General features: G+C 40.6%; 1 protein-coding gene across 2 annotated transcripts in view; it reads left to right on the top strand.

Annotated features, from left to right (window-relative positions):
* The window catches only part of TLK2 (tousled like kinase 2), a 116076-nt gene that overhangs the window by 85432 nt on the left and 14621 nt on the right, over positions 1-16023 (top strand). For both annotated transcript variants that reach the window (XM_047081659.1, XM_047081658.1), the window contains exons 14-17: positions 983-1080; positions 3086-3167; positions 8832-8923; positions 13941-14030. In XM_047081659.1, coding sequence (XP_046937615.1) covers positions 983-1080; positions 3086-3167; positions 8832-8923; positions 13941-14030 — 362 coding nt within the window. The remainder of the gene's footprint in view (positions 1-982; positions 1081-3085; positions 3168-8831; positions 8924-13940; positions 14031-16023) is intronic.

Here is a 16023-nt window from a genome sequence, read left to right as displayed (position 1 = left end):
AATGAGCAAAATATGTCTGGAGAAATCAGTTTACATGTAGTATTAAAGCAAATGTCATAGTTGGACATACCTGCTAAAATCTGGAGTAGTTCTTCTCCCTGTTATATCCTGTATTCCACCGTGAATGGTGGAATTCATGTCTTTGAATTTTTGAGTCAGCTCCAGCCACCCAATGAGAGCACTTTTTTCAGCCAGTGATACACCAATAGATAACTCTGCATATCTCATAAAGTTTCATAAGTAGTTATCCTTAGGTAAAAGTTAAATATTCAATATGAGCAGGTGGTTCAGATTTGATCTGAAAGCTCTTAATATTTTAAACTTGTACCAACCACACAAAGTCACCTACATAAAAATAGGTATTGATGATGCTCACAGAGGCGTCTTAAATATGGATTGCCCATCTCCTAAATTCAACAGCCCATACATTTTTGGTAGATATTACTTATGGGGATGATGGTCAGTAAGCATTTAATAAACTGCCTTTGGTGTGTGTTTTTCCAACTGGGTTCTCAGATCTTGTTAAATCAGTGGAACTTAAGGCACCAAACATAATCCATACTTACAGAGCAGAACCAGATACAGAACCTGATTTTTGAAAAAAAAAAAAAAAAAAAAGGAAAAAGAAAAAAAAGGAAAAAAAAGATTGTTTGCCGGTATATAAATACAGAGAACATTTCTGAAAATTTACACAGGATACTTAACAGTAGTTACATCTGGGGAATGGGCATGGAGACGAGAGGGCAGGGCAGCAAGAGGGCTTTTTTCTTACTTGTACTCCTTTGTATGGTTTGAATTTTATTTATTATTTACTGTGATCTTGCTTTTTATGATTAAAATTCTAGTACTTAAAAAAAATCCTTTTTAATGTGGAAGAAACATTTTCCTTTAGTTTTTCGAAAGAAAAATGTCTGTTTTTGAAATGAGATTCCTAAAGGGTAGTTTCCTGTGTTCTGAGCTTTTTCTTTCCTTTTCACTTTAGGAGGAAGCAGAGATCCAGGCAGAGCTGGAAAGGCTAGAAAGGGTTAGAAATCTACATATCAGGGAACTAAAAAGGATACATAATGAAGATAATTCACAGTAAGCAACTTGGGGGTATGTTGGGTTGGAGATTGCTAAACAGTTTCTGACATGAATTGAATGGTCTAGAATGATGGTTCTGCTTAATATAAATTGGGTATATGATTCCATGGTGTATTTAGCTCTATTGCAGGGTGTAATACAGGTTTGTGAACACAACTATGGCTTGCTTTAAATATATATAGGGGTGCCTGGGTGACTCAGTCGGCTGAGCATCCGACTTCGGCTCAGGTCACGATCTCATGGTTTGTGAGTTCGAGCCCCATATCGGGCTCTGTGCTGACAGCTCAGAGCCTGGAGCTTGCTTCGGATTCTGTGTCTCCACCTCTCTCTCTGACCCTGCCCTACTTGCGCTCTCTCTCTCTCTCTCTCTCTCTCAGAAAATAAACATTAAGGGGCTCCTGGGTGGCTCAGTCAGTTAAGCATCTGGCTTCGGCTCAGGTCATGATCTCACCATCTGTGAGTTCGAGCCCCGTGTTGGGCTCTGTGCTGACAGTTCAGAGCCTGGAGCCTGCTTCGGATTCTGTGTCTCCCTTTCTCTCTGACCCTCCCCCATTCATTCTCTCTCTCTCTCTCTCTCTCTCTCTCTCTGTGTGTCTCAAAAAAATAAATAAATGTTAAAAAAAACTAAAAAAAATAAACATTAAAAAAATAAATATAGATAGATTTATATGTTAATATGTATATATGTATTCTAGCATTTTCACACAAATAGAGGTCACTAAACAATATAGCTTTGCAGTTGTAGGTGGTTGGGATACTCTGTGTTTTCAGATTCCTGCAGAGCCCTGCTAAATGGAAGCACGGGTGACAGTGTCATGGCATGGAAGGGTTCCTGGGTTGGGATGGCATGGTTTTAGAATGACCTTTAAGGGCCCTTTGGGTGCTGAGATTTTAAACAAGACTGTCTTAGGTTTAGGTATTAATTGTAGATGAATGCCCACCTTTGTTTATAAGTCATTTAAAGGATTGAAACTGAAAAGTAGATTGATATGGGAAATACCTTTAGTTTGTAATCTTTTCATTTTAAAATTTTTCTGACTCTGAAACATGATTTTTTTGGACATAGCTATTGCTTGTGTATTTTTGTTTGGCCAGTGTGAGCCATGGATTTTTCTTTCTGGGAGGTGGCAGGCCACAGCAGTTACCGTGACCGAGCACTCTGTATATGTCAGGCATAGAGCTGTCTTCATGAGAGCCCAACAAAATTACATTGACTTGACCAGGGACCCACAGCTGTGCGACTAAACAAAGAGCCGAACTTGCTGTGGAACGCCAGAGCCGACCGCCACGCAGCAGTGGCACCCCTCTGCAGGCATGCCACTGTCTCAAAATTAAAATAGTTTTCCAGGATTAACAGTGGGGCAGTTTAAGATCAGGAACTAGGTAGAAATAGTTTTAAAGTTATTTTTGCCAGAATCTCTCTTGTCTTTGTCTTATTGTTAGAAAACAACACAAGGTGGAATCCTGTGTGGCAGAAACAGTTATATCATGAGACTGTCTCAAAGAGGGAAAATAAATGTGCATAGAACGAACATGTGATTTACTTTATAATCAGATCTGTTTTTAAGGCTATGTAAAATATCTTGGAGTTTTATTGTGTTAGTTTTGGAATGGTGGGAACATGTGGCTTTTGAATACTTTGGAGGAACTGAGTAGCGCACTTTGGAAATCCCTGATCTAGTGTAGTCTATAGTCCCCTCACTTCATAGCAAGGCAGACAGGGAGGAAGGTCAACACACGTCACAGGTCCAGTTGTGACTGTGCTGAGGCTGGCATCTATACCTTACGGCTCTGTAGCCAGTGCCATCCTTGTATTTATGTAGTCTCTTTGAACTATGTAACTTATTTCATGTTTACAATTAGCTATATTGGTGGTGTTACCAAACTGTCAGTAGCAGCTATAATCATGTGCATAGCATGTTGGATATTCTGGGAATTTTGCTAGTATGGAAGATTGTGTAGTCCTTGACCTCAGGATGTTCTGTATTCCCTGTTTCCACAGATTTAAAGATCATCCAACGCTAAATGACAGATATTTGTTGTTACATCTTTTGGGTAGAGGAGGTTTCAGTGAAGTTTACAAGGTAAGTGTAAGAAACTGGATACAAAGACTAAGATTAAATTATTGGTTATTACTGACTTGGAGAACATTAAGAATAGTGATAATTGTGGATTGATATCTTTTGGTTGAAACTCAAAAACTTACTAAGGCAGGATATAGTATTTTGCCCTGTTCTCAAGTTTGGAAAATTAAAAAAAAAAAAAAAAAACAGGAAGGAAAAACAGCACTGTTTCTCAGTAGTGAAATTATGGTGATTTATATTCTGTTTCTGTACTTCCTGCCTCACTTACATTTGTTAGAAGTAAGTATGGGGGTGGGGCGCCTGGGTGGCTCAGTCAGTTAAGCCGCCGACTTCAGCTCAGGTCATGATCTCACATTTCATGAGTTCAAGCCCCGCATCAGGCTCTGTGCTGACAGCTCAGAGCCTGGAGCCTGCTTCACATTCTGTGTCTCCCCCTCTCTCTGCCCCTCCCCTGCTTTGCTCTCCCTCTCTCTCTCTCAAAAAATGAATAAATGTTAAAAAAAAAAATTTTTTTTTTTTAAAGAGATAAGTATGGGGGTGCCTGGGTGGCTCAGTCAGTTAAGCATCCAATTTTGGCTTAGGTCACGATCTCGCGGTTTGTGAGTTCGAGCCCCACGTCGGGCTCTGTGCTGACAGCTCAGAGCCTGGAGCCTGCTTCAAATTCTGTGTGTCCCTCTCTCTCTCTCTCTGCCCCTCCCCTGCTCATGCTCTGTCTCTCAAAAATAAACATTAAAAAAAATTTTTTTTAAAGAAATACGTTTGTGTTACTTTTATTCTTATGATTTTTTTAAATAGATGCCTTAAAGTTCATTCTTATTTGAAAACCTGCTTCTTATTTTTAAAAAGTTCTCATCTTGGGTGCCTGGGTAGCTCAGTCCGTTAAGCATCTGACCTAGGCTCAGGTCATGATCTTGCGGTTTGTGAGTTTGAGCCCTGCGTTGGGCTTTGTGCTGACAGCTCAGAGCCTGGAGCCTGCTTCATATCCTGTGTCTCCCTCTCTCTCTGCACCTCTCCTGCTCGTGCTGTTTCTCTCTCTTTCTCTCTCTCAAAATAAATGAAACATTAAAAAAAAAAAGTTCTCATCTTCTAAGAGTGTTCTGAAGCAGCGTCCTGGCTTTAGCCGGGCCAGTGAAGGTCAGACCACTGTGCCTTTAGTTCATTTGTACTAAATGAGAAATTCAGCAGGTTTTCAGTATAGCTGCAGATCCATAACATGTTCACCAGTCACCGCCTCCTTGTTTCTATAGGTGTTTCTGGCACCAGGATTTTACATGCATAGTCGGTTTATTAAATGGTCTCTACTGCCTGGCCCTGTGAATTCCCTTTTCCTGACGTGCAGTCTTCCCTGTTGGGATTTACATTATGCCTTGTGAATTTATATATGGCAAATAGTTTGAGCAAAATAATGTTTTCATTTCAGATAAAAACAGTAAAAACTAGTTATGTACCCCCCTTTCTTTTTTAAATATTTTGTTTTATATTTATTTTTAAATATTTTATTAAAAATTTTTTTAATGTTTGTTCATTTTTGAGAGAGAGAGGGAGTGAGCGAGCATGAGTGGGGGAGGAGCAGAGAGGGGGAGACACAGAATCCAAAGCAGGCTCCAGGCTCTGAGCTGTCAGCACAGAGCCCCAACACGGGGCTCGAACCTACGAACCGTTAGATCATGACCTGAGCCAAAGTCGAACACTTAACCGACTGAGCCACCCAGGCGCCCCATGTGTATTAATGTTTTTAATTGAAGTTACTTGGCATACAATGATATATTTGTTTTAGTTGTATAACATAATGATTTGACGGTTTTCTTTAGTGTTAATTTTTACTGTGATGATATACATAAAAATTTACCATTTTAAGTGTGCGATTTGTTTGCATTAAGTATGTTCATAATGTTGTACAACTACCATTACTGTTCACTTCCAGAACTAGAATATTATTTTTAGTGTACTACTGGGCTTGATTTTCTAGTATTTCATATTTTTTATCTTTGTTCATAAGTGCGGCTGGCCCATAGTCCTCTTTTGTGTGCAGGCAGCATTGTCTAGCTTTTATGTCCTAGTTATCCAGAGTAAGTTGTGAAATTTCTTTTTTCCCATGCCCTGGGATGCATTGCATAGGAATTGTTGGCTCCTTAAAAGAGCAGGGGTACCTGGGTGGCTCGGTCTCTCAAGCGTCCAGCTTCAGCTCAGGTCATGATCTCATGGTTCATGAGTTCGAGCCCCGTGTCAGGCTCTGTGCTGATAGCTCAGAGCCTGGATCCTGCTTCAAATTCTGTGTCTCCCTCTCTCTCTCTGCCCCTCCCCTGCTCATGCTCGTGTGAGTTCTCTCTCAAAAATAAATAAACATTAAAAAATAAATTAAAAAATAAAAGGGCAGACTCCGAATCACATGGGTAGATGTCATTGTGGAGGAAAACATTTTGATAACCTTTTTAATTTCTTCTACAAATACTGATTTGCTATTTTCTTCCCCTTCTTAAGCCAGTTTTGATAATTTTCCTGGAAAATCTATTTCACCTTGGTTTAAAAATGTCATCCATGGGGCACCTTGAGTGGCTCAGTCAGTTAAGCATCTGACTCTGGGTTTCAGCTCAGGTCATGATCTCACGGTTGGTGAGGTGGATGGAGCCTGAGTCTGGTTCTGTGCTGACAGCATGGAGCCTGCTTGGGATTCTCTCTGTCTCCCTTTCTGCCCCTCCCTTACTCTCACACTCATGCTCTGTCTCTTTCTCTCTCAAAATAAATAAACATTAAAAAATATATATCATTCATGCCTTAGTTATTTCTCTTTTTTATGAAATGTTTATTTTTATTATTTATTTTTAATTTTTTTATTTTTTGAGAGAGGAGACAAAGCACTAGTGGGGGAAGGGCAGAGAGATGGAGACAGAATCCAAAGCAGGCTCCAGGCTCCAAATTACGAGCTGTCAGCACAGAGCCCGACGTGGGGCTTGAACTCACTAGCAGTGAGATCATGACCTGAACCAAAGTCAGACTGAGCTACCCTGGCGCCCCTGAAGTGTTTATTTTTATATCTCTTGAGTGATAGGTCAGAGATGAGTCAATGTTTATTTTTTCCTCTAAGAATCAACTTTTTATTTTGTTGATCACGTCTACTCTTTGATTTTTTCATTAACCTGTGTTTTTAATCTTTTCCTTCCTTTTGCTTTCTTTGTTTCTGTTTTCATTCTTGAATCAAACACTCTATTTTTTGTTTTTGATAATTTTAAAGTTGTAAAAAAAACACAAAATTTATCATCATAACCACTTTTAAGTGTATATTTTAGTAGTGTTAGGTGTATTTATGTTGTTGTGAAACAGATCTGCAGAATTTTTTCATCTTGCAAAACTGAAACTTTACCCATTAAGCAACAAGTCTCCTCTCCCAGCCCCTGATAACTGCCATTCTACTTTCTGTTTCAATGAACTTGACTACTTTTAGATACATGTGTAAGTGGAATCACAGTATTTGTCTTTTTGTGACTGGCTCATTTACTTAGCATGATGTTCTCCAAGCTCATCCATGTTGATGTGATAGGATTTCCTTCTTTTAAGGCTGAATAATACTCCATTGTATGCATATACTTCGTTTTCTTTATCCATTCCTCTGGCAGTGGATGTTGGGGTTGCTTCCTCTCCTGGTCTGTAGTGAATTGTGCTGCTTTGAACATGCATGTGCACATACCTCTTAGAGAAGTTGCTTGTAATTCTTTTGGGTATAAACCTACAAGTGAAACAAATACTTTTTTAAAATCATGGCATTTGTTCTTGTTGCTTCCCAGTTACTTGTTAGTTATTTCTTCATCCTGTGTTTTCCTAGTGTGTTCCTTAGTCATGTTTACATTCCTGAAATTTAGATGCTTCTTTTTTTTTTTTTTTTTAAATTTTTTTTTTTTCAACATTTATTTATTTTTGGGACAGAGAGAGACAGAGCGTGAATGGGGGAGGGGCAGAGAGAGAGGGAGACACAGAATCGGAAACAGGCTCCAGGCTCTGAGCCATCAGCCCAGAGCCCGACGCGGGGCTCGAACTCACGGACCGCGAGATCGTGACCTGGCTGAAGTCGGACGCTTAACCGACTGCGCCACCCAGGCGCCCCTAGATGCTTCTTAAATTGGTGGTGGATCACAGTGTCTTGGATTCAGAAATAGGGTACAGTAGGTGGACAAAAAGACACTTGTCGTATCATTAGTGCTCTTACAAATTAGGTGGTATTTGATCTGGCTTTTAATGGTTATAAATGGTTTTCTCCTGTAAAGGCATGATGTTCTATAAGCTTGTAGGTGGACTTCAGATTCTATAAGAAAAATAGAGTTCAGAAGTTTCCATTTCTGTGAAATAAGCTATTCTGTTTAAATTGTGTAGTTTTTATATTTAAAAAATGCTGGTTTAAATTTAGTATAAATTAGAAGTTTCTTTCATGAGTAGCCATCTCTTGCAGTTAGTGCTTCCCTAGAGGTAGCTTACGTTTTAAAAGATCCGTAGAACGGGAGTCATGACTTACCCTGTACCTGTTGGTTTCATCTGTCCATACATTTGTGGAAACGAGTAGATGGGTGGTAATAGTGCTGGAACTGAGGTATTAAATTTCTTACTGAACTTTAATTTGTTTATGAGTTTATTTATTTTGGGGGGGGGAGGGGCAGAGAGATAGAATCCCAAGTAGGCTCCACACTATCAGTGCAGAGCCCGATGGGCTCAATCCCAGGAACCATGAGACCATGACCTGAGCTGAAATCAAGAGTCAGAGGCTTAACTGACTGAGCCACCCAGGCACCCGTCATCTCAACCTTAAGAATTAAGAAAAACTATTCATCCCAAAGGAGTTCTTCAATAAATTCTTTTGTATAAGAGAATTACCCTGTTGTGTTAAAATACTACTCACGTTATCAACTTGTGATTTACACTTAGCATCCTCACAAACCCACCTGTTCCCCTTCTTCCCCACCCCCGCCCCATGATCTAGCACTACCTAGCTGATGCAGGACTTTCCAGCAGTGGCAGTCTTTGGGGAAAGTATGTCCTTTTCTTTGGACAGTGATGGAGATGTGATCTGGTGTGACAACTTTCAGACATGTTGGGATCAAAAACTGCTTTTTATTTGCCCATTGTATATGGGTGGGGCTAAAGGCAGGGTGTTATTTTATTTGTTTGTATTTTAATAAACAGTGTAACAAATTACGAGGTTATTTTCTAAGCAAACAGTGAAGAGGTGTATCTGGAGGGGTTATTTCTCAAGGAGCAGATAGTGTGTGTCCCCAGCATTTTAGAAGTGTCCTGTCCCAGTGTCAGCAGAGGGGCGAGATACAATGCAAGGGAGTGAGGTCCCAGAGAGGGTGGATATTGTCCACAGAGAGAACTGTTTGGAAATGACTGGTAAGGCATGGGCTGTCTTGCTGTTTGTGGTGTGTACTTGGTTGTTTTCTAAGCCCCTTGGTGCCAGTGAGTCTGGAGACTTCTAAATTATCTGATCACAAGTTTCAAGAAGATGGTTGCAACTCTGAAACAAGTATGTGATGTGTTGTCATCCACTGTTGTTTTTATTTTATAATGCATTTGGGGTTTTGAATCATGGATGTGTTAAATAGAAGCTTTGAGTCCGTTGCTTGCCTGTAATTCTTGTTAGCATTTATCCAGAACATAATTTATTCCTTTTCTTTGCAGGCATTTGATCTAACAGAACAAAGATATGTAGCTGTGAAAATTCACCAGTTAAATAAAAACTGGAGAGATGAGAAAAAGGAGAATTACCACAAGTAAGTGATCCTAGAGTATCTGATTTTTCAAAATTTGGAAGTAACAGCTGTAGTTTGGGCCCTGTGCTAACAGCTGTACATGCATTGTTGTTGTTTCATTTAATCCTTATGACTATCCTGGGAGAATAAGAAATTTTCCATCTTACTGATGAGCAAATTGAAACTTACAGAATTTGAGTAATAGTTAAGAAATGGCTGAGCTGGTGTTTAAATCTAGACTTCCCTTAATCCAAAACCCATGCTCTTCAACCTCCCTTTCCGTTATGTGTGTAACATTAGCTACAGTAAACAAGTAAAGCCTCGGAAACTGTCTTGCTGTCTATAGAAAGCAGATGATGGAGTCCTTCAGTGGCCTGGGCATCCTGAGGGGCTCTGGGCTGGGCTTTTTCCTGCCTGTTCAGTCATTTCTTCATGGAGGAAACGGGAAGGGGGGTTACCTGGGGTGCCTCTTGACTGCAGTGGTGCTTGTTGGACATTCAGTTCCTCAGTGCTGTGTCCCCCTCCCCCTCACGGTTTCCCCTCCGAATTCTGTGTTCAGGGTCCTGAATGCCACTGGCTGGCGCTCCTCTTCTGTGTTGGGAGAAGGGCTGGGAGGGTGACTTCTTTAGCTTGAATAATGATTACATGTACAGGTGTGAATTTCTTTGATCCACTAATGGCGGGTTTTGCTTGTTTTCCCCACCCCGCCCCAAGCTTCAGAACGTTGGAATTCATGGCTCATTCAGTTTGGAGGCCACTCATACCTGATTTGCTGTTAGGATCCCCACTGGGCTTAGTATTGTTTCCTTGTTGTAGGTAAAAGCACTGAATTAGACATGTCCTGACCCCGGAAGGAGAAGATAACCACTTTTAATGTAAACTCACCTCCTTTCTATGAGAGCAGTTGTGTTTTTTTTTTCTTACAGGTTGTACTTTGAAGGGAAAAAAAGCAGTGGACTTTGAAGTAGCCTTTTTTTTTAAGTTTATTTTATTTTGAGAGGGGGGGTGCAAGTGGCGAAGGGGCAGAGAAAGAGGGAGAATCCCAAGCAGGCTCCGCACCATCAGCACAGAGCCAGATGCAGGACTTGCACCCACAAACCACGAGATCATGACCTGAGCCAAAATCAAGTCAGACGCTTAACCGACTGAGCCACCCAGGCACCCCTGAAATAGCCTTTTAATTGGGTTCTAAATCTCAAGGGAAAAGTAAAACATTTCTACATCATCAGTGGTTCTTGGGGCATAGACCAAGGCAACTCTTGCTGTATACATGTTCCTTATCAGGGGTCCAGGAACCTCCCCTCCCCTCCGCTGCCCTCCCATTCTGTGCTGGATGGCACTCAGCACTGGAGAAGTGAAGGTTCCTGTGGCGTTAAGAGAAATTGGGCTTAGCGGAGGTAGCAAAAGGGATGAGGTGTGCTTTATGCATGGCACCTTGTGTGTGTATCTTACGTGACAGGCAGCTGCAGTCCAGATGCTTCTGAGGAACAGTTACATTATTACAAGCACATTCCAGTCACTTGGCGTTCAGGGACGAATGGCATATGCCACGTGAATGCCAGGAGCACTTCAGAGAAGGAAGCCACATGTTGCTCTGACCAGTTAGAAACGCGAAATGTCCCCCTTACATTGAGACTCTCAGAGTGCGTAGGGAGTTGGAATGGTACTTGCTTCTTTTTAAAAATGCTCTCCAGCTATCCTTGGAGCCTGTTCTGTATCTTATGTGTGACATGACCACTCTAAACCACTTGACTTTATGAGGGGCCAGCCTTGATTAACCTTGAGAAGGTGGTTCCTGTGCTGGGATTTGCACATACTTTGCCTAGTTTCAGCGTCCAGCTCTTAGGCTGGCCCTAAAGAGAACTCTACTGAGGAATACTGTGATGACTGCTAGTGGGGTGCTGCCCACCTTAGCCTTTTGAAACAATGAGGGGTCGAAGCCTGGACCTTGTACCTCTGTGACACATCTGGCAAGCTGCTTTGAGTGCTGGTGGGTAGAGATTGGGTACGTTCCTCACGTTTCTCTACCAGGCAGAGTCCTAGAGCAAGTGAAGGGGGCCGTCTCAGCTTTCTGAGCTCTTTACTGGTCCCGCTCCAGGCTCATGGTGGTACCTTTCTACTCTTCATTTCCTCACCAGAGGTGGGAATCATGGCACCCAAGTACCTTCTATGGAGCCGTCTCTGCAGGGGCCATTTCCTAGCTGACAGACAGACACATGGGGAGGGAGCGTGCCAAGTTCTTAAGACCTTTGCTCAAACCTAGGGAGAAATTCTTACACACTTTCACCTTTCTTTGAAAGATTTTGCTTATTATGAAATCATACTGATGAATACAGGCTATACAGATGATAGTGAATTAGCAAAATGTCATTAACTCCTTGGAACTTACAGAGGCATATATCAAACATATAACAGATTTTAGACAGTGCTTTAAAAATTTAGTATTAAACTAAAAAGTGGTACACTTTAGTGTTATGGTAACATTATAAAATATGAAAATGCTGCTATCCTGCATAGTAACGTCTCTGATTGCTTTTACTTTCATGGGAGTGACTTCCCAGTCCCATCTGGAATAAAGACATTTATTTGAGTCTTTATTAAGAAAGAAGGAAGAACTCAAAAGGTTGTTGTTTTGTTTAATTTTGAGTTCTGCTCTGCACCTCCTTTCTTCTCCTTCCTCCACAAACGAAAAGCAAACTGATTATTTTACTTTTGCATTATTAAAGCATTAGTAGGTATTATAAGATTCCTTTTTTTTGACAAGATTTCTTTGACTCCCCCAAATAACATATTAAAAACTAGACAGTAGGAAACCTTTCATATAAAGCTGTCCACAGAAATCATTTTATCTGAGTTAGTATACACTTACATATGATGGTCTTCTAATTTCTTAGGATAAAGTCATTTTGTAAGCCTATTGAATGTATATCCACTTATTAAAGAGTAAAAGACTTAACACATGAGCAGATAAGATTCTTCCCGTTTCTAATTAAGCTTTCTGTAGTGCATTAATCCCTTGGATGCTAAATTAAAAGTTGAACATGCAAGGGATGTGGAAAGAGCCACGGCCTTGCCCGATGAAGCTCGAGAAGCGGGCTTAGAGCTTCACATGATGCTGAGGGAGTGTGCTCAGTGACACAGCAAATACCGTTAGTTGGGGAGGACTTTGACCCTTCATTTGGTTCTTAAGTTTTGCCTCCTTTAGTTGCCTCTGTTTCTTGTACCTTGAGGGAGAAATCGGTCTCTGGCCTGAAATGCACAACAAAACCAAAAAGTTACAACAGAAGGGCAGAGAATTGTAGATTTTTAGTATGTTAGAGGAAGAAATGACTTGAGGGTTATCTGGTTAGTCCCTAGCTTTCTAAACTTGGTTTTTGTTAACAGCATCGTCTGAATTTTACTGAACGAACTATTAGGTGGGATCTTGATATACGAAAAGGACACATGTGATGCTGCTTAGGTGGAATGAGGAGCTGGGCCAGAGCTACATTTGCTCAGGGTCCGCACCGGGGCTCCGGAGGCCTGCGTCTCCAGGGAGCGTCCTCGGAAACCTCCAATCCTGTGCAGCGTTGGGGAAGCCCAGAGAAGTGGCGTTACACAGCTGGGACTCTTGCAGCTAGGTTTCCAGGTCCCAGGGTAGTGGTGTCCTGACACTTCTCTGCCTAAGTGCTTGGCATGTCTTTTCTGTTCGGAAAGACATAAAGATGATGAAATGAAGTATCACAAGAAGCAAAAACTGCTAAAAGTGGCAGCTTGAAAAACAAGCTCAGTCAGGCTCAGTTTCCATTAGGGAAAAATAGATTTTAATTACTTTTAGATTCTTGTTCCTCTCTCCTCCTTGCCCTGATCATTTCCTCATCTTTTCTTTAGTTGAGTACTTTCTGTGTATTTTTGACATACTGGGACACACCAGTTTCAGAAAACATCACCTGATTATATTTTACCATACTCTGGAAAGTTTCTCTTTTCTGATCTTGCCTTATAAGAAAATGCCCCAAGCTAAATGGTGCCGGATTACTTAAAATATAAGAATTTTCTGTTCTTCTCTTTGTAAATAAGAACTACCTTAAAAATTATTAGTAATTATATTGAATAAACACGTTCTAGTCTTTTTTTTTATTTTTTTTTATTTAAAAAAAAAATTTTTTTTTTAACGTTTTATTTATTTTTGAGAGAGAGACAGAGCATGAAGGGGGGAGGGGCAGAGAGAGAAGGAGACACAGAATCGGAAGCAGCCTCCAGGCTCTGAGCCATCAGCCCAGAGCCTGACGCGGGGCTCGAACTCACGGACCGCAAGATCGTGACCTGAGCCGAAGTCGGACGCTTAACCGACTGCGCCACCCAGGCGCCCCAACACGTTCTAGTCTTTTAAAACTCAGTGAATATGTCGGATTATGTAGTATATTTTTGTTCCTAATCTCATTAAGTGATTTGAAATTGGAAAAGTATTTAATAAAAAGATGTTAATTTGCATATATGTAGAGTCTCATTCCAAGAAAACTAGGGTTTCATAATTTTCTATCAGATTCACATTTTCTTAAAAGAAAGTCAAGCTGATAGCCCGTTAAGTTCTTTTTGTAAGGAGAGTTTAAAAACAAATACAGAATACTACTAATTGCCTTGTACAGTCAGTAATCCTTTTACCCAAGGAGTTTACATGCTAAAATTGATTTCCTTGATGTATCCCCAGGATATAAACACTTAGAGATACTAAGTTTTTGAGGAGCGAGAAAAAGCTGTCTTTATAATTTTTAAAGCTTCGATATTTGGGTATAAATATAAAACAGGTGAGATTGTGATAGAATGAACTTGAAACGGTCGGCATCCATTCATTCAATGATATTTGAGCACCTGCTATTTTCTCAACAGATTGGTGGATACTAATAGTGAAAACAGGATGAGGAAAGATACAGAGCCAGCCAGATCTGAATGGAATGAATAGGCAGAAGCAAGGAAAAATGAGAGAATGTGTAGAAGTATCCTTTTAGAGGTCTAAAAGTCCAAAATACAAAATGTTAATTTTCCACTTTGTTTACAGGCACGCATGTAGGGAATACCGGATTCACAAAGAACTGGATCATCCCAGAATAGTTAAGCTGTATGATTACTTTTCACTGGACACTGACTCGTAAGTGCCATGACATTTTAGCTTAGCAGTTATGCTGTTTTCTTCCAGTGTGTTGACTACTCATGAAATGGAGCTTAAATCTGGGTCAAGGAAATACTCTCTGAGGGAGTCAAGTGTATGTATTTATGGGCAAATGATCGTGTGTGAATTCATGTTTGGGTCAGCAATACATCTCTCAGCCACAGGACTTGTATAGTTGTGTGCTGGTTAATGTTTAACAACCAGCTTGGTGGGGGTCGGAATAGGGCTAATATGTAGTATTTGACAATTTCTGTGATAATAAATTTCTCAACAGGTCCAATTTCAAGCTACTAACTTAAAAAAAAAGCTTTATTGAGATATAATTTAAATGCCATATAGTTCACCCACTTAAAGTAAACGGTTCAAGGCCTTTAATATATTCACAGATCTGCAATCATTGCCATAGTCGTTTTTTTTTTTTGCCATAGTCATTTTTAGGACATTTTCACTACCTCAAAAAGAAACCCCATACCTTTTGCTGTCACCCCCTTATTCTTCCACCCCACCGCCACCCCACTCCCAGCCCTAAGCAGCCACTAGTCTGGTTTTTTTTGGTCTCTATAGCTTTCCTATTTTGGACTTGTATAGGAATCACTCATGTAGTATCTGGAGTCTTCTGACTGGCTGCTTTTATTTGAGATGATGTTTTTTCAAGGTTTTTTATTGTAGCATATATTAGTACTTCATTCCTTTTTACGGCCAAATATATTCCATTGTATGAATAAACCACCTTTTGTTTGTCCTTGCATCCTACCAGTGGCTTAATAACCAGCTCATAAAATTCCTGAAAATTAACTGTCAGCTCTTGGTAACTGTCACAAGTTGGTGCCAGCTGCCTCTGACGTGCCCCAGTGGGTGTGGACTATACAAGAGAGCCTCTGCCCCACCCCAGAGATTCTGATGAACCGTGATGGGCCTTTTAAAGAAGTACCAGCAATGTGATTTTATCATAGAATGGGAACGAATGTGGCACAAATGAAGGCATAACCCAGTGCTGCCTGTGAAAACAGCCTCACAGGCATGTGGGATGTTAGAGTTGGAAGGGATCTCAGTTCAACTTTATTTTATAGATGGAAATTTGAGGCCCAGAGAAGTGAAATGACTTGCCCAAGATCTTTAATACTGTTAGGCATTGTTGTATTTTATTACTGGGTAAGGTAAGCTCTGTCACCTCTGGGTTTACCCAGGAGTTTAGGAATATTTCAGCATTTGGAAATGTTTTCTCTGTAGGAGTCTGAACCTCAGAGTCTGGTCGGCAGGTGTTCCCTCTTAGCCTTCCGGGTGATTCTAGGCATTCAGGCCCATTCTAAACAGCAGGTGTCTCAGAGACTGCTATGCCAAGAACCACCCCACATTTAGAAATGTTTCCCAAAGGGAGAGACCTTCATTCCCTTTGGAAATGTGTACCATCCCTTTTTCCATCTGCTCAGGGATGACCCCTTTCCAGAAGGGTGGCCCTCGGACCAGGCATAGTCAGTGTGTGTTTAGCGTGGATGGGGTTTAGAAGAATATCTGGTTAAGAGAACAGGTTTCCAAGGGTGATTAAATTCCTTGAATACTAGGTAGACTGCCCTCCACCCAATAACAAAAACATTTCAAAAATAAGGAGAATGACTTAGATTATCTATGGTTTCAAATTGTATATATACTTTTAACTAATCTAAGAAATTGACTTGGTTGTGTGCTATTCTTGAATTGTTTATTTTGTTCTTCCTATTGTGTATGTGGTGACTTTTCACCATCATGTTAGAAAATCTTCTGAGAGTTGTTTGGGTGTTAAAGTGACGTTTTATTTTAAGCTTGCACTTGGATCAAAAAATACCTCCACTAAACATGAGAATCTATATCTTAGATCAGAGAATCTATAAATTTTTGATATTCATTCTCAAATAGGGTGCTAGCATTCCCTAATATGCTTCATAGAAAACACAAGCTGCTCAGTTTGGGGATCCCGCAGGACGGTGTATGTCCG

The sequence above is a fragment of the Lynx rufus genome, unplaced genomic scaffold, assembly GCF_022079265.1.
Source record: "Lynx rufus isolate CCGP_SWC_20201006 ecotype Redwood Valley unplaced genomic scaffold, mLynRuf1.p SCAF_18, whole genome shotgun sequence".
NCBI classification, from domain to species: domain Eukaryota; kingdom Metazoa; phylum Chordata; class Mammalia; order Carnivora; family Felidae; genus Lynx; species Lynx rufus.
Note: the sequence above shows the minus strand (reverse complement) of the source record. Positions and strands in the feature narration are given on the sequence as shown.